The following is a 19,703-nucleotide window of genomic DNA, read 5'->3' as shown; positions in this document are numbered from 1 at the left end:
CAACAGCTCTGGTGGACATTCCTGCCAATTGTACGCTCCCTCAAAACATGCGACATCTGTGGCATTGTGCTGTGTGTGATAAAACTGCACATTTTAGAGTGGCCTTTTATTGTGACCAGCCTAAGCCACATCTGTGCAATAATCATCGGCAAAGGAGATGTGCTCACAGATTTAAACAAATTTGTGAACACAATTTTAGAGAAATAGGCCTTTTATGTACATAGAAAAAGTCTTAGGTCTTTGATTTCAACTCAAAATTTGAGCAAAAACAAAAGTGTTTATATTTTTGTTCAGTGTATATCTGTGCTTAGGGGCAATTTATATCCAAAGTGTCCTGCCCCTGATATGCAAGTACGTCTGCAAGTTTAGGAAGACGTAGGTGTGAGACAGTGAGTGATCGTTCGACTACTCCACCTGCTATGTACACAAGGAGGATTTATAAAAACGTATAGGTACTTTTCTCTCTTTTTCATATGCCGAATGAATAGAACCAGGCAGACAGAAAGAAAGATCCTGTCCTGTATTATGTTGTTAATGACAATTTGTTAGTGTCCCTCAAATGATCTAAAATAAACATATTTCCAAGATTTCAAATGAAACATTGTCTCATAACATATCCAATGCAAAATACTACTAAGTGTTGTATAAATCATTGCAAATCATTATAAATCATCACTTATAGATGTATTTTTTACTTTGACCAGCAGAGGGCAATATGTCATAAAAAATGGACACAAAAATGGGAACTTGAGACATTTTTTTAACAGATTTTCAGCAGGGATTTATGACTTTGTGTGTGACTGTGTGTGAGAAAGAGAGATCAATATGTTATCGAAGAGCTGTCCGAATCCAGCTTGCTCTTCTTCTTGTTCTCCCTCTTCATGTCTCTCTCCTCCTCCTCTTCCTCCTCCTCTTCATCGCTGTCATCTGACTCTGCACTCGTGATGTCATCCACCTGTTCATCCCCCTCTTCATCCTCCTCCTCCTCCTCCTCCTCTTTCTCATGCATTTCCTCTCGTACTTCTTCCATGGCCTGAGCCTCTTTGATGTTCTATGGAACATGACAGAATGTACAAAAGTTAAACACTAGAATGTTATACAGTGCTGCTTGAAAGTATGTGAACCCCTTGTGCAATTATAGATTTATTTTGTTTTGACCATGAAATCTTTATTTAATCAGAACCAGTCTTTTTTATCAGACATAACAGGATTATATGTATTATTATTAATTTATATTTACAAATTCCATATGTTGGTTTAGAGGGAATCATGCGTGTAGTAGGAAAACTAAATTATAAAGAAATTAGTGCAGGTGCAAAAATAAGTGAACCCCAAGTTGCCTTGGTTAAATCAAGTAGGTCAGTAGAATCTGGTAGATACATAATTGGGTACCAAATGAACCAGTTGAAGTAGAGATCTTTAGGAAAGAGTTCGGGTGGGATAAATAATCATAATAAGATACCTGGTCAGTTTTGTGTTATCCATTCAGTTGAATGAAAAACACACCATGCCGAAAGGAAAGGAGGTCTCAGAGGACTGTGAAGAGGGGGTTTGACCCCTCAGGCGGCTCTTTTAGTAGGTAAAAAAGGCACGGCTGTTCTAGTGTTAAGGGATCCATGAATCTTTAGGTATACCAGGAGAGTTTTTAACAGAACTTCAAGCCATCAGTCAAGGAGCTAAAGCTGGGCTGAAAATGGGTCTTTCAACAAGACAACGACCCAAAGCATTCAAACAAATCGACCAAAGATTCTGGCTCAGGATAAAGAAGATTTGTGTTTTGGATTGGCCAAGTCAGATTCTGACCTAAATCCAATAGAGATGCTGTGGCAGGACCTGAAGTGGGCAGTTCATGCCAGACACCCCTCAAACCTCACTCAAATGGCTCACTTCTGTAAGGAGGAGGCAAAAATACCTCAAAACAGATGTCAGAGACTGATTAGTGGCTAAACGAGACGCTAAACGAGACTTATCGCTGCTAATGGAGGTGCTACAAGCTATCGACTGAAGAGGTTCACTTATTTTTGCACCTGCACTAATTTCTTTATAATTTAGGTTATATATGGATCCAAAGAAAAGTACAAAGTGGTACGAAATGAAAACTAGATCTACTCTACATCTATACTGTTGATCTACTCCTGGTGCCTGGTTTGGGGGTTGACTTGTGTCCAGTGGATTGTGGCCACATCTTACCTCCATAGGATTGACAGTGATGGTGAGGGTGGAGTCCTCCCAGTCCGTCTCTGGGTCCTTCGTCCCAACTTCCTCATCCTTCGAGCTGTCCTGGTGGGTGGTGTGGATCCGGTAGATACCCAGCACCACTATGACCACTAGAGCAGCGATACATATCACTATCACCACCGTGGCTATTGGAGGTGTGCCTGTGTGAAGATATATTAGGTTTTAAAAGGATTAGTTTCACAGTTCAGAAATACAAAATAGTTTCAACTTTCCCTTCTGCACTGACCTAAGAGGGCTCTTACCTGAGATGTGGGAGTTGAGCGTGTGTACCATGAGTGGATGATGCACAGGCCGAAGATACTGGGATTGGGCGGCCATGTGATTGACATGCTCCACAGGCGCAGAGTTGTGGAGAGCGCTTACCTGAGGGGTGGGTAAAAAATATTATATATTTTACGATTTTGTCACACCGCCGAATTCGATTCCATTGTTTTGAATGCATCTCAATGAGACAATGCACACGGCGTGCGATGCGATATTGTCACACGACAACATTCGATTCTCCATTCACATTCATTCATTCATTCATTCATCGGCCGTGTGCATTGGCCTATAGAGACCAAGCTGAATTGTGGCTGAATGAATGAGGGGGGGAAGAGAGAGAATGAAGAAAGCTGAGAAGGAGAGACTAAGTGACATTAAAGGAGAAGTGGGAAAGAGGAAGATAAAAGGAGAGAGAGTCTTAAGTATGTGCAACATGACAGACGGGGCAACGGTGTGTCGGTGTGACCCCTGACCTCCAGGTTGAACTCGTTGCTGGTGTAGCGGCCGTTGAGTTCCGAGCAGGTGAGACGGAACCTCCGGTCGGTCAGGGTCGCCGGGTGCCAGTTCCTGTACCTCACCTGCCTGAGGGTCTGTTCATAGTGCACCATGGAGTCAACACCTGGGGGGGGGGGCAGAGACATGGCAGCAATGAACCCTGGGTAGTGTAGTCATGAGTCATAGTGCACCATGGAGTCAACACCTGGGGGGGACAGCAGAGACATGGCAGCAATGAACCCTGGGTAGTCATGAGTCATGGGTGGGTGGCTGTGGCTCAGGAGGTAGAGCCGGTGTCTAATGATCGCAAGGTCACAAATACAATATAGGGTTATGTAGAGTTAATGGTACATACATACCCGTATGGTGATGTCATGGGTAGTTAATGGTAGAGTTAATGGAACCTACCATATATGGAGATGCCGGAGGTGGAGTTGGTGGCGTCCAGGTGTTTCCCCAACAAGGAGCTGTGGTGAATCTCCAGGCTCTCGTGCTCTGGGTTGAGCTCCTCCCCGATGACCAGGACGTCACAGTAATCCAGGTTGTGCATCACCTCCAGAACACCAGGTCTATGGGCTAGAAACACACACAGGAATCATAAGTGGGGCCCACCGCTGGGTACTGGTAGGCAAACTGGCTAGTAGTCGCTGTATGTGTAGAGGGCTGCAAGGGAATTTTTCCTGGCTACATAGTGTACAGGTTTTTACTTTTGCCTGCTTGCGGCTCTGTCAGTATTGATTGATTGATTGACTGATTGACTGAAAATGTTCATTGTGTGAAGCGCATTGAGTTGCATCTTGTAAGACATGCGCTATACAAATAAAATTTGATTTGATAAGACTTCAATACACTGGGCTGGGGCAACATGAAATGTTGTCTTGTCTTGCAATCAAGTCAACATTGAAAGTGATAATTTTCACACACACACACACACACACACCTAAGGCACACTCTTGCTTTGTAACTGTACCAGTGTTTTATACAAGTGCTCGACCCCCTCCAATCTGCGAGCTGTGTCACGTTGTGATAATATCACGCTAGCTATAACAAATCCATGGTAACCATGGCCACCAAACCCACCTGTGCTGTATGGTGCTGTGTCGCTCTTGGTTACGGTGCTGGTGATGCGGAGCTCCTTGAAGGGTGCCAGACCCGTGGCTGCGCGGAGGTCAGCGGCAGGCCTGACGAGTCGATCCAAGCCGGCGATGGTGATCCGCGGCTCGCTCGGCGGAAGGACCATTACTACTGCCGTTATGTCTGGGATGGAGATGCACGTGTCCTCCCCAAAACACCTGAACACACACACACACACACATACACACACACACACACACAGAACAATATTTGGGCCAGTTTAATTCTAAATGTCCTAAATGAAACATGTATCGAGCTCCCTTGTTCTTGCTAACTAACTAATAGGATGTGTGTATGTATGTATGTGTGTCTGCCTTTGTGTGTCTGCCTATGTGTGTGTGTGTGTGTGTCTGTCTAGCACACACACACACACACACACACACACTGCTGTTTGCTAAGCTCCAGTTGCCTCCTACAACACTGCGGCTGATGATGAGATGAAAGAGTGCTATGAAAGCCAATGTGCTGTGGCAGGGATCCTCCTGTCAGAGGGCAGGACGGGGAATGTTGATCATTAGTGTAATGTAGCGCTGTTCACATTAGCTGGCTGGCAGGCTGACTTGCTGTCTGTCTTTGCTTTTTTTTGCTTTTTTTTTGGGCTTTTTCTCCCTTACTTGCAATTCATCTATAGGCTACATTTTACATTTTTCTTTCATTATATTAATCTGCCGTTAGTATGTAAACCTAAGCTTTAGGGCCTAACTGAGTGCTAAATACATTTACAATCACTATAATAATAATAATAATTACTGTAACTAACTATATTAATTATGCTTGTGTATTGTGTATATTGTTTTTCTGTGCATGACTAACACAAAAACAACCACTAATAGTGCTACAGAACCGACATTAAGTTATGTCCCTTAATTTATGTTTATTTGAATGGGAAAAAATGTTTAGCAGTCCAACTGTTAAAAATCGACTTTGACCCCTCGGGAACGATTAATCGAATGAATTACAACATGTGCATGCACGTGTGTGGTAGTAAGGTGAAACTATGGTTTCTTTATATTTCAAGATCACCACTGTATACTTGGGTGCAGGAGGTAGAGTCGACGCCTAATGATCACAAGGTTGGCAGATCGGCGGTTCGAGCCCCGGCTGTGTGTCCTTGGGCAAGACACTGAACCCCAAAATTGCTCCCAGTGAGCGGGCCAGCGCCTTGCACGGCAGCTTGCCGCCATTGGTGTGTGAATGTGTGTGTGAATGGGTGAATGAGAGGCCGTTGTAAAGCGCTTTGGAGCAGCAAAAAAGGCGCTATATAAGTACAGTCCATTTACTTACTGTACAGTGGTGGTGATATGTAGCCTCCTCAGTCCAGACGTGGGGAACTGGCGTGAGTTGATGTAGGACACCTTGGTCATGGCCGTGTTGATGCTCTCCAGGTCCTCTCCCTCCATCACCAGCACAGACTGGGCTGGGTTAAAATGGAACTGTGGAATGCACACACGCACACGCACGCACGCACACACACACACGCGCAGGCACAGGCACAGGCACAAGCACACACACACACACACGCACACGCACACGCACACGCACACGCACACACACACAGACACACACACACACACACACGCACACACACATGCACACGCACACACACACACACACACACGCACAGACACACACACACGCACACACACACACACACACACACACACACACAAATCAACATATCAATACAAAAGGGCATCAAATGTCTACGGTTGAAATGTGTAAAAGAGTGATGGTTTCTATGCATCCAGTATGTGGGGTTGTATGTGGGGTTGGGTTACAGCAGAGATTCTCCGCTTTTATACGATGGTATTTGCAATGCAAAGAGGGACTGTGCATAAAAAGTAACATGTGTAACGTATGCACATTTTATTGCCATAGAAACAAAAAGTTTAAGGTTCTTGACTGGCCAAGTCAAACTTCAGATTTAATTAGATTTAAATTAGATTTAATTTAACATTTAGCATTTCCTGATTATAATATTTTAGGCAGAAATACCTCAAAACAAACAACCACTGAAGATGGCTACAGTGCAGTGTACTGGCAAAGCATCATCAGAGAAGACATCAAACGTCTGGTGGGGTCGACACGTTGCAGACTTAAGTTATTGCATGTAATAGAATAAAAGCTGAGAATCTCTACTTTCACCTCATAGTAACCTTTGGAGTGACCTGGTGTTTTATTAAGGACAGGTGCTTATTTGCTTAAACGTTTTTACGGTAGCCCCCTGTGTGTGTTGATGCATAAATATGCCTGCTGCATGTATAGCTCATGCTGTGTGTGTGTGTGTGTGTGTGTGTGTGTGTGTGTGTGTGTGTGTGTGTGTGTGTGTGTGTGTGTGTGTGTGTGTGTGTGTGTGTGTGTGTGTGTGTGTGTGTGTGTGTGTGTGTGTGTGTGTGTGTGTGTGTGTGTGTGTGTGTCTGTCGCTAAGAGGGGTAGTGGTGGTCTAGTGGAGGGGTAGTGGTGGTCTAGTGGATAGTGAGTTGGACTTGGGATCGGAAGGTTGTGAGTTCAAATCCCGCCTGAAGCCACACCACTACTAGTGTGCCCTTGGGTAAGGCACTTAGCCCTCAGTTACTCCAGGGGGAATGTCCCTGTAATTCGTAATTGTAAGTCGCTTTGGATAAAAGTGTCTGCTAAATGGCAAAATTAATTAAATTAATTAATTAATTAAATTAAGAGGAACTGTCACCTTGATGTCCTTGCCCAGGCTCTCTAGAGAGTTGATGTCCAGGCCCTCCTTGCAGGCCTGCAGACAGGAGATGACTTTCTGAGTCTCGATTCTGCCCGGCCGGATGGTCAGTCCTGACAGGCTGCCCCGGAAGTACTGGGTGAAGCGAGGGGTTAACACCTCCCCACCTGAGGAGCGGGAGCACAGAAAGATGATTCAGGGTATATACAGGAATCTTGAGGCTAATTTGAAAGTGACAGTTGACACTAGAACAGCCGTGTCTATGTTACCTACTCAGGGTATATACAGGAATCTTGAGGTTAATTTAAATACCTTTCTAAGACTTTTTAAAGACTGTGTCAATATTTTTCCAGACCTCACCCAGCCACTTCGAGCTGTAACCGTTTACATCAGTGACACCTTTAACTTAACAGTTTTAGTTTGCAATAGACTAGACCTCTATCATACAACAGAATTTCCGGTTCATCTTTGTTTTTTTTAATAAAACTAATAAATTCACGAACTTTTACTAAAAGTTTTTAGGACTCAAACTCTTTGGACAGAGTCTAATTCAGAAAAATACCTACAAAATTCAAGACCTCATAAAATCGTGAGAAGACTTTTTAATACTTATTAAGGGTCTTGATTTTCCCAAAATTGATTGATCAACTTGTAATACTTTTCAAGACACCGCGGATACCCTGTTATTGAAATCAGCACTGGACAGTGCCTGAGGTCAAGCCCTGTAAAGATAGGTGAATTCAGCACCATGGAGAGAATGGACCTCAGTCAGATCACCAACACAGTGCACATTTACCATAGACATTTTCAGTGGCATTATGCCATCTATTGCCGTCAGTAAGCTAACCTGCAACACTGGAGCTGTGTTGATATGAGCCGAGCTGACACCACAACACAGGCAGGTGGCAGTAATTCACACACAACATTTGATTTATGCCCCATGCTCAAATGACAGAAGATTAAAAAGGGTGACTACATGGTGTTGTCCCCCATATAATCACAATCCATTTAGGGAAGTGCTCGGGATATAATGTATTATTTCTAGGGATATGACTATATGGCCTTAACTCACAACTGAGTGAACACCTAAAAGGGAAGGGGAAATGGAAGGCCTTCGCTTGGCTCTTGCTCACTCTTGCTCTACTCCACATTACAGGGAACGAGGCCTCATGTCATCATCAAGAACTCTAGCGTGTCAAAGTTGCCATATAGCAGGGATAGGAAACTACCTGGGGCAGATTCTTTTTCTAAGCGGATGGTCGGATGGTTATGAATGAATGAATGAATGGTCTTTATTGTCATTGCTATAGTACAGGTACCAAACAACGAAATTTAGGAGGGGTGGCTCCCCTGGTGTTAGGAAAAAAAAAAAAAAAGGAAATACTCCTAATTTTAAAATGATAACGTAACTACAGTATACACCAGTAGATTTTGCCACATAATTATGCTTGCAAAGCAACACACTACTGTTACTCGTCATTTAATTTTCTTAATTTTCTTTAAACTTCAGCTCAGTGGATTGGGGACATACAGTACATGGGCCCTATAAATGAGAACGCTGTCGTCTTCATCAGACGTATGTTTTCCTCTTGTGACCTCCAGCACTAATGTGCTAACACAGTCCCTGCTAGCTGTATCTCCCTGTGACATACTTGAGCACTAATTGCTCCACATTTATACATTTATATAATCTTCCCTGACAGATGTTATCAATTAAGTGTTATGCCAGTGAAGCACAGAGCACGAGTATATTCATCTTGATTTCGGTTTAAAGGGGAAAACGTGAACAGTAACATGTATATATATATGTACTGTATATGTTATGGTACATGTGGGAATACGGTACATGAAAGTACCATGCCCAAGACAAGTTTCCCCTCGGGAACATTAAAGTATAATCAATCAATCAATCAATCAATCAATCATGTGGAAAAACTAGGGTTAGGGTTAGGTGCTAGGGTGCTACGGTTAGGGTTAGGGTTAGGATTAGGGGTAGGGTTAAGGTTAGGGTTAGGGTTAGACATGCCAGCATGTACCAAGTCACCCTAGCACCTAACCCTAACCCTAGTTTTCCCACATGTACCGTATTCCCACATGTACCGTATATATATATATATATATATATATATATATATATATATATATATATACACCATATATTGGTCTTCAGTCTTCAGTGCTAGCATGGCGTTTCATTCAGCAGACCTGTAGTTCTACAGAATGTTTATAGCTGTAGGGTTGTTAACATTTAAGCAATATACTGTTAACAGATTTATCTATAGGATAAAATGGCCCATCATTATATGACATTTGACATAAGACAATTATTAAATACTGACAGTGAAATACAGACACAATTATTTTGACTACGGCTGGTATTCAATCAACTGTAGAAAGTGGCTTTCTGCATTGCACTATAAAATGTGTGTTTGATTTGTACAGCCAGAGTGTGCCAGATTGAGGGAGGGGGTTGATACACTGTAGTATTTATACACTACCTATCTTCCCCCGTAGACTGAAGACTCATGTCTAGACTTGTGTCTTCAGACGACATTTTGACTACACAGTGGTCCTAGCATAGATTTGTTTTGTTTTTCTTAGATGACTGATAGATGATTCACTACACATTACACTTACTAGTTGTAAGACGCTTTAGATAAAGGCGTCTGCTGAATGTCCAAAATGTAAATGTAAAATGTAATGCTTATCATAGGGCTGTATTAGGAGACTAGAGCAGGGCAACGGTAGTGGTATGGGTTGAAGCTAGGCAGAACATGCCATTAAGGTCAGCAACGTTTCCCCCCCCCCCCTCCAAATAGCCTACAGTAAGTAATAATGCCTGTTATACATAAAAGAAATGAACACAGTTCGGAGCAATAAACACATTTCCCAAAGAAAATAAATAATATATTAAAAAAATAAAAATAATGAGGTGCACAGATCTTGCTTTGCTTTGGGGAACACAAATTTAGTCTCGGGCAACATTCATTCTGTGTGTTTCGTCATTATGTTGTTGATTTTGTGGAGGGTGGGCAGAGGGGGGGTGGGGGTGGAATTAGAGATGTTGAAAGGCAATCCTGTTCGCTAATGGCCTGCAAAGTTATCAGTTGCGGCTTAGTGAAGCTTACAGAGGCTTCATTGGGGTGTAATAGCAGGCGAACTTGTCCTCCATTCAGGCTGGCTAATCCCTTCTTCTGGGCTTTCTCACACAATCACAGATTCATGGAAAGAGAGAGAGGGGGCAGGAAAAAAAGGAAAAAAGAGAATATTGCAATCGCGTGCTTGATGAAAAGAAATTCAAATGACACCTAAATGCCAGAGACTTAGGGCGCCTCGACGCCCGCAAGCAGGGCTCATGAGATTTAGCCGTAGCGAGACCACTCTCCACTCCCCCCACTCTCTCTTCCCCCACAGCAAACACATTTATAGAACTATTTTGATCATAAAAGCCATGTTAAAGAGTTATTTCTTCATTCAAATGTGATCATTAGGCCCGCTCGCTTTTTCCAAGCTGCTGGAATTGACAGATTGTGTTTCCTGTTTGATGTTGCGAGCTTGAAGCCCATTCGATTTGAGAAAAGAATCTCTTCTGCTGTAGCCCCAGGCCCCAAACACAGCCCCCCTCCCTGGGCGCCACATCTACAAGCATGATTCCACTTTCATGTCAATAATGTAGATTTTTTACACTCACGTTATCTCTTTAGTCTTAAGGTTGGGATTGTTTATTCACTCTCATCGACTGGGGTACTGAGGAGTACTGACATGATGGAGTACATTATGAAATATAAATATATCATTTTTAAATATTCAATCAATTATTGAGGCGGGTGTTGTGCAGGTTTTGGTAAAACAACCGTGGCCATACTGGAAATGATTGCGGAACCCCACCCCCCTTTCCTCAACGGACGGATCCCCCCTGCCTAGCGACAGCCCCCTCCAGTAGAGGGACATCTACATTATCCTTTTTTGGCCGTTTAAACTGAATGAGTTATTCCTTCTGCCCCTGATGAGTGAGACATCGCCCCTTCCGCCCTATTACTTGACTTTTTGATTCCTGAGTTTTAGTCTTTAAAGTGTTGAACATTGACTTTTCGTGGGCTTAGAATGATAAGGTTCTATCTCCGTTTAGGGTAGTTCAGAGATATTGACCGTCAATGTTTTTACATTCCATTATGTTTTGTGAGATGGAACCTTTGTATTTTTATTAATTACTAACTCAAAAATGTCAACATTTTAAAAATAACACCACACAGGCATTAATAAACACCTAATGGATCAGATTATGTCAAAAACTCAATTTTGACAAAAATGGAAATAGAACCTTATAATTCTAACGTCACGTTTTGTTAAGGCTACGCCGTCCTCCTGAGTGGGCGGGGGCCCGACTCCTAAGAGAGGAATAAATATGCGCCAAAAAGTGACCTCCGTCTCCTCTTCTCTCCAGCTCTGTGTGTGTACTTTTACTCCGGTCAAGTGAGCGGGTTCCCACAACACACACACACACACACACACACACACACACACACACACACACACACTGTACCACACCACACACTCTTTCCCTCTCCTCCTGCCACACCCCCGAACCAATAATGACCTTGCCAGCAGGCGCCCACTGTCAGCTGGGTGTCTATCTGCGACGGGTGGATGGGCCAATCGTCTGTCACCAGGTAGGGTTCGTAGGTCACCCCGTCGACGAAGAGTGTGACAGCCGGGAATTCCACGTTGATCACGTAGTAGTGCCACTCCTTGTCGCAGATCTATAGAACACAAAGTGCACTCCGTTAGTATTGCATTTCTGTGCAGATAGTATACTTTTGTTTTCTTAAAGGTGTAGCATGTAAGCTTTGAGCTTTGCTGCCCTCTTTGGCCACACTGAAAAAATGTACATAAAGGTGCAATCTGTAATTCAAACAACAACAAAGAAGAAGGCTCCCCAGTCCCCGCCACTGTTGTGGTAAACAGCTGAGGGATGGGGCTGGAGAAATGTAACCAACTCAACTTCACAGACAGAGCTATTCGGTTGTTAAGTCGTGACGTGTTTCCGGGTCCAACGTTGGCTGAGGCGCTGTCTTCGAAATGCCTCAGTAATAATAATAATTCATTATACTTATATAGCGCTTTTCCGAGGCTCAAAGACGTTGACAAATATGGGAAAAACGGGAAAGTGCTGTGTCCCTTGTTGTATGAATAGATCCGAGTCTAAAAAACGATTGAACTGTCATTCTACCGCTGTAGTACACTGGTACTCTGGTGCGGGGAATTTCTGGTTTGGACCCGGAAATTGCTTAACGTCACATTTGACGTCAGTCTTAACAACCGAATAGATGCCAAGGTTGATCATCCTTAAGATCCATGTTTTGAAGCTATACAGTGCTTGTTTACAGTTCAGAGTAAAACAAGCTTATATTTTAGGTTAGGTTCTGATGAGGTAAGGCAGTTGAACTAAGCTCATAAGTTATATTCTTCAAGAATCAATGACTATATGTACTTAATGTAAAGGTCCAACTGACCTAACAGATGACTTTAACAATTACTCTGAGACATAGTCTCATAAATTATCAGCCAAGCTAAATTATCGGCCAAACAAGTGTCTTTTGGCTTGGCTTTGTAATAATCAGATGACTTATTTTACGATTATTACAAAGCCAAAACCAAAAGACACTTGTTTGGCCGTTACCCATACTGTACCGAGCTTCTAATGAAATACACATAAAAAATCATTTGGATTCCTCTGCTTCTCTCTTGATAATTTATACTATGTCTCAGAGTCATTAATATTAATTGAGTTTAAGTCTAATGAATCTCTCATTAAGGGAACATGGATTTAGGAGCAACGAGTCAAAGGATTGTCAACTTTCTAATCAAGCCCAAACTCTCTCTGATTGGAAAACCTTTGTTGTCTTTTCCCAGACATAATTTAAAGCTGTCATATCTAACAGCACAGCAAATTACTCAGTCAACCACCAGCCAATCAAAATGAACGTGGTTGAGATGAAGATACGGCGGGGGCCCTTCGCTAAAGACATCCACCATGCAATCGGGGGACACCCCAGCCATTTTAAATAGGTGTGTCAATATCAGTTGAATGTCTTACCACAGTGAGACATTTAAGCTGCCAATGTTTTGTTGTTTTTACTTGTGTTCTGTGTTTTTTAAATGTACAACTTTTAATAGGTTGAGAGTCGTTATTGTGTTTGAGACATGTGAAAGATACTGCCAAGCTGTGTTAGCATCTAGGGCTGTGTGTATTTTCTCCCATGCAAGGGCCCTTGTGCTACGGAGGTGGTTTAGCTTACATAGGCTGTAGGTGTAAAGTGTCTGAATGCTCACACTCCAACCCCTTTAGTAGGCGTTTTCAGCATGCAGGATGTGAAATTGTGTATGTATAAAATGCCAGGATACAGTCATACTAGATTTGGCTTTCCTTGTACTGTAGTATTAATTCACTGCATACTTTTCAGTAAGTCCTTTCAGATTTTAGTCCCCCAATTCAATGAAGCCAGTAAGGGAGGGTGTGGGCTGGTAAGGGAGTGGGGTGGGCAGTAGTGAAACTGAAATTCAACTACCGGTACTATGAACAAAATGATTGAGTTACAGACAATACATATGACATTCTCAGTATGTTGAAATTATTGCTTCTTGCATACATTTTTTTACTAGACAGTATGGCCTACTACGTAATAGTAGAATACAGTATGCAGTATACACTTGTACTAATCAGTAGGCTGCAGTATGAGCATTCTGACAAGGTCATAGTGTTATCGCACCGGGTTTGAACCCATTCGGGTCACACTAGCAAAACTGTGTTGTTTGATGCGAGTGCTCCGCGGGGTTTATCATTCCATCCATACAGATGATTATCACTCAGCCTTGAACAACAATCACCACTCTGTGCACGGTGCAGTCAGGTGGAGACAACTCCTTCCCTTCTCCCACGGAGGAGGATGCCTTTCATGCTCACGAGCTTGGGACATCATTAAAATGCTGTTTTCTTTAATCAGCATGAGTTGGCACTGTGTGTTGGTTGTGCTGCTGCCGGGTAAACACAAATACGGCGCTCAGCTCACACACGGACAGACACAAGTGCAAGCATGTCGGTATGCCGTAACACAACATCTGGCTGAGATTAAGTGCTCCACAATACAATAGCTGACTGGTATCTCCAGGGAGAACCGCACTCGATAGTGTCTCCACTCATATCAACCACTCATAGCCCAGAACTCATCATCCATGCTTGACATTGAGTAAGGAGACAGAATGAGATGCCACTTTTGTTTAGCTGAGGTAAGGGGAAAGTGAGTTGTGTGTGAAAGTGTCATTTTCACCCTCCAAGTTCCCAAAGCAGGCAGTGATTATGTGGCTGTTATCAAAGTGAGAACACAAAATATTTCAACAACTTACAGTAAATGCACTGTTTATTGAAAAACACATTAATCTTGGCAAGACAGGTAAGGGATTTGGTTTGTTACACACACACACACACACACACACACACACACACACACACACACACACACACACACACACACACACACACACACACAGAATATACTGAAGGCTTTTGGCATGCGTTTTTTAATTCCAGCTCTCATTTCAGCACTAATCTCTTGTACTGTAGACATATTGAATCCTGACTTTAAACCTTAATTAAACAAATGTAGATAATCTAAACGACAATAGGAGATGATTGGTGTCAGAATCGCTAACTGCCTCAACACCTGTTCCCTGTCAAGGTTCAGACCAATGCCTTTGACAGAATGCCAAATGGCTTCATATCCCTGTTTTGAATCATATTGCTTTTAAATCAATGATTTGACTTCCTCTCTAGATTCTTGTAGATACGAGCGTTGCTTTCTTTCACCAAACACACTGCATACAATTAGTGTGTATAGAATGGACAACCACATTTAAAGCAGTGCTCCATAATGTCCTGGAGTGTTCCTGGAGGCCATCCAATGCACCATTTGGCTTCTTACAGTATATCCATGTATGAAATCTATGCCTCTCTCATAATTCTACACATCGAGAGCTTAGAATGATAAGGTTCTATCTCCGTTTAGGGCAGTTCAGAGATATTGAGCATCAAAGTTTTTTCATTCCATTATGTTCTGTGAGATGGAACCTTTGTATTTGATGAATTACTAACTAAAAAATGTCAACATTTTAAAAATAACACCACACAGGCATTAATAAACACCTAATGGATCAGATTATGTAAAAAACTAGATTTTGACAAAAATGGAGATAGAGCCTTATAATTCTAACGTCACAACCTGCATTATTATATGCAACAATATTAACTGTGAAAATAGTGAACAACTATGTCCTATTTTCCCTCACATTCCATTTCTATGATACACTGGCCTGCCTGACTGTTCTAAACAACACTACTGTACTTCCTGTCAAATCTGCAACGCCGGACTCCCTGCAGAAGAGGTAGCTGAGAGAGGAGGGGACAAGAAGGAGGAGAGGAGGAGGAGGGAAAAAAGGAGATGACAATGATCCTTCTCCTATGCCTACAGTATGAGCTTGGCTAGCCAGCAATAAAGCCACCAAGTTCACCGAAGCATGAGATTGGCTGACTGTTGGTGAAGTGGCTGATGGGATAGCGGAGCGATAGAGCGCTGGTGCCACTAGAACGCTGTCACGCACTCTTCAGGGCACTCATAAACGATCAAGTCCTTGGCAGGAAACGGAAAATGCCACGTCACTCTCCAGTGATTTTGCTCTCCCAATGGTGTTGTGAACAGGTCCGTAACTACCATAGCCTCTGTAATCTTATGTCATAATTCGAATAGTCAAATTCCAAATAAGTTTGGGATAAATAGGCTATTGTCCATTCAACTTGCTTTATCGTGTTAATGACGGTATTTCTCGCTCTCTCTGTCCTGCGCTTCTTTCACTTACCCACAAATGGAGCAAATGTGTATCAACAAGGTCGCACTACAGATATTTAACATCACCAGCTAGCTAAATCGGTCACATTCGCAATTTCCTTGCCAGTAATGACATACTGTATTATATTTCAGGTTTTTAAGGCATATTTTGTATATGTTTTGGTAGACTATTTCTGCATGTATAGATGCTTGCTTCTCTCTTAAGATTGGTACTGGAGTAGCTCACCCACAGATTTGTGAAGGAGACATCAAACGCACGGCAGTGGTTAGAGTGGACGTGGATTGAAAATATAGTGGAGGGAGTTTCCATGCAAGAACGTTGGAGGTGAACGTGCAAATAGGAGCACTGGGACTAGACAGAGAGGCAGAGAGATGCTCAAGATTCACTAGAAATAAGATGAACTAATTCTGATCAATTCTATCGAATTATAAATGTTTGGGGAGGGGGATTAGCAAAGTCTCCAAAAGATGAATTTGTAGTTCAGAGTGCGCTAAAATGCAGCCTCTAGCTGTTGAGCTGGAGAAGAAACTTTATTTTTTTCTTCCACTCATATTTGTTTTTGTTTTTGTTTTTAGATTTAGACAGGAAGGATGGGTGAGCGAGAGAGAGAAGGGATGACATTCAGGATATGTCCGCAGCCGGAATCGAACCGGTAACCCTGCGGTTACATGGTCAGCGCTTAACCCGCTACGCCACCTAAGCGCCCCCAGAAACGTCCTTCTAACCCCCTACATAGGACATGCATGACCGCGGTAGAACAGGTACCATGGTTACAGCCCTGGTTGTGAATGATGGGGCGCTGAGTGTAAAATAAATAATAAATACAAATAAATAAATAACATAAATAAAAGATGGTATCATGGGAAGGTTTATGGGCTGTCAAATGATGGAGATTAGAAACATTTCGGTCTCCGGGATCAACGTCATGTAAAACAATAGAGTTTTATATTTTTCATTTTCATTTGGGAATTTCAACGCTAGAGTGTAATAAAAAGTGAATTGATGTACTGTAGGCTATTGCATGAGTTCATCTGTAGCCTCTACTGTATATGGGCACTTTAGCATAATTGTATCTTGAGTGATGATTAGGTACATGTTGGTGTGTTCCCCAGTCCAGTTAACAGACCTGTCTCTCCCTGGGTTTGTCTGTCCCAGGCCTCCTACTGGGTCTATTAATACAGGAGCTCACGTCCTCCGCACACACTACTGAACATCAGAGCAGATCTCAGCCCCACTGCAGAGTCATCAGTAGGCCTATGTCAGTAATTTTTTATTTAACCTTTATTTAACCAGGCAAACATTAAAACAATAAAACACTGGCAAATACAGATGCATTAAAATACTAACAGTCAGAGAGAGGGGAGAGAGACGGAGGAGGTAGGGGTGAGGAAGAGCGGAGGTGAGGGATAGCGGGGTAGTGGAGCAGGGGTACTTAAAATGAGGCAGTGATGGGTTATGGGATGGGTGAGAGATGGTGATCAACAGGTGCATTGATAGTAATAACAGCCTGCAGTAATAACAGCCTGCAGTCTCCATTGCGTTCCTCACGTGTGAGTGTGTGTTTGTGTGTGCATGTGTATGTGCATGTGTGTGTGCAATTTGGGTGAATATCTTTGCGTGACAAAATGTTGATGTATTGTAAAAAAAAAAAAACGTACAATTTAAAGAGACAATAATCAAGGTCTTCATGTCTCGCTAGCAACAACGCACATTATTATTAGTTGAGCTTAAAACCTGGAACCTTGGGGCAAACTGGGTCAGCACTCCTCTCCTCTATCACTATTAGTTGGGGGCTTTAGGGATATTTTCGTGCAGATTTGTGCAAAAGCACCAAATGTGGCCCAGATATAGCTCAGATATGCTCTAATGATTTAGCCAGGGCGCCCGAGCCAACGACCCCCGGGGTCGCCATGGCGGCCAAATTAATATGGCGCCCTCCGAAAAAAAGGTTTTGGCTATAACTTTTGAACCAAATGAACTAGAAATGCAATTCCATGCAAACCTGGTGTCTATTTTATGTTTTTTTGACTATTAGAAACACATTGGAATGCTTATATTTATGATTGGGTTGCATATTTCCAAGATGGCAACTACCCGAAAGTGAGTTTTATCATATATATATATATCTACAGTACAATTAACAACCTGCTTTTAAAAGGAATGGAAAGTCCATACTGAGATCTGCTATACGGGGCACATACTGTACACACCTACTGTGTGTGTGTGTGTGTGTGTGTGTGTGTGTGTGTGTGTGTGTGTGTGTGTGTGTGCGTGTGCGTGTGTGTTTGACAGAGAGAGAGAGTCTCTACTCTATTCAGTCGGTGTGTTCCTCCCCACCCTGGGCACGGCCCACTGTTGTACCTCTACATTATTGATGGCAGCCCATTATGTGCCAGTGCAGTGGCATGGAGGTGATTCAGTAATAGGCTCTGCAGAGGTTGAGAGTGATGCTTCTCAATACGCCACAGAACTCTGGCAGTACAGCCCATGAACGCCACAGAACTCTGGCAGTACAGCACATGAACGCCACAGAACTCTGGCAGTACAGCACTTGGAGAGGCTGGGAGGCTACAGAAGCTACAGTAGCCTACAGTCTTTGGTTGATAAAAGCTCCAACAGGGAAGTATGACACTTAATTACTTTTATATACAGGTATACTGTAGGCTGGTGTTTTGTAGAGCCTTATAGGTTGGCAGTTACAATAACAATGCATATTTTTATTTATTTATAATTGACTCTATTTCAGATTCAGATTCAGATTCAGATTCAGATAACGTTTATTGCCACTATGCATTACACATATAGGAATTTGCTTCGTCACCACAGCAAGTTACAGTTAATTACAGTTAATACAGTTAAAGACAGTTAATCAAACACTGTCTGCGTATATCTATTGAGTTTGGGTTGACTTGACTATAGCAAGAATCGTTGCAAGTAGGGGGGTAACGGATCGCCTAACTCACAGATCTGATCGTGTTGCGGTTGCTGAGTCACGGATCGGATCATTTTTCGGATCAACACAAAACATTTTTTATATATATATAAAACCTGCTTTTTCCTTGAATTCTGTAAAAACTCACTTTTATTGTGTGAAACAAAAAAACAACATTCAAGATGTCAAAACTGGTCACATACTGTATATACAGAAGAATATTGCAGGGGATTTTGGCCCAAAAAAATTGGCCCGCTACCCACACGTTTAGCTGTGTTACTCATTCCACGAATGCATGATCCTTACAAGTTGTACCTTGTTGTAAAGGTGACTAATCAGGCTTTCCAACGATATAGAACACAATACCAATTGGTATTATTAAAGGGGAGGAAGAATCGACTGAAATAACATTTCCAAACTTTTTTTATATAACATATTCTACACTCAAACATGACATTATACAGAAATACACATTCAATTTAAATTATAGTGCAATAGAAGAGGGGGAGGAGGCGCCTGGTTGCAGCAGTGAATCACTGGGCTCTAATGCATTCACTGAATCACTGTGTCACTCCTTTACTGCTAGTTGCTAGTTGTTTTTGAGTGTACACTGTTCTGACTGTTCTATGGCCCTCTCTAAATGGCCCTGTGAAAATGCGCCACTTCTCTCCTTGAAGTGAACACTGACCTAACGTGTTTGGATGGGTAAAAGCATAATATAGTTCATATCCAAAGCTTGTGTTATGTTCAATCTGAGATTACATCAAGGAAGGGAGTAGAGAAGGACACTCAAATATATAGTGAAGGAGCCCGATTGATTTTGGGGCTGATAAATCTAGGATAACTTTTTACTGACAAGAACAACGGTCTGGTTTTAACAGGCTCTTTGGAGGAAGGTTTTTTATGATTGAACCTTAAAAGAAAGGCTCTCTCACTCTCTTTCTCTCTCTCTCTCTCTCCCTCTCTCTGTCTCTCTCTCTCTCTCTCTGTGTGTCTCTCCCTCCCTCCCTCTCTCTCTCTCTCTCTCTCTCTCTCTCTCTCTCTCTCTCC

The 19,703-nt window shown here is 42.5% G+C and overlaps 1 protein-coding gene across 1 annotated transcript in view; it reads right to left on the bottom strand.

The window, feature by feature from the left end:
- Positions 1-820: 820 nt before the first annotated feature.
- The window catches only part of clstn2a (calsyntenin 2a), a gene marked incomplete at both ends in the record, with an annotated part of 153,423 nt that continues 134,540 nt past the window's right edge, over positions 821-19,703 (bottom strand). The window contains 9 exons of the mRNA XM_080542909.1: positions 821-1,051; positions 2,191-2,378; positions 2,481-2,601; positions 2,976-3,121; positions 3,406-3,573; positions 4,078-4,289; positions 5,416-5,564; positions 6,821-6,987; positions 11,418-11,580. Coding sequence (XP_080399035.1) covers positions 821-1,051; positions 2,191-2,378; positions 2,481-2,601; positions 2,976-3,121; positions 3,406-3,573; positions 4,078-4,289; positions 5,416-5,564; positions 6,821-6,987; positions 11,418-11,580 — 1,545 coding nt within the window. The remainder of the gene's footprint in view (positions 1,052-2,190; positions 2,379-2,480; positions 2,602-2,975; positions 3,122-3,405; positions 3,574-4,077; positions 4,290-5,415; positions 5,565-6,820; positions 6,988-11,417; positions 11,581-19,703) is intronic.

The sequence above is a fragment of the Nansenia antarctica genome, assembly GCF_963989245.1.
Source record: "Nansenia antarctica genome assembly, chromosome: 12".
NCBI classification, from domain to species: domain Eukaryota; kingdom Metazoa; phylum Chordata; class Actinopteri; order Argentiniformes; family Microstomatidae; genus Nansenia; species Nansenia antarctica.
This window is presented reverse-complemented; position numbering and strand designations above follow the sequence as displayed.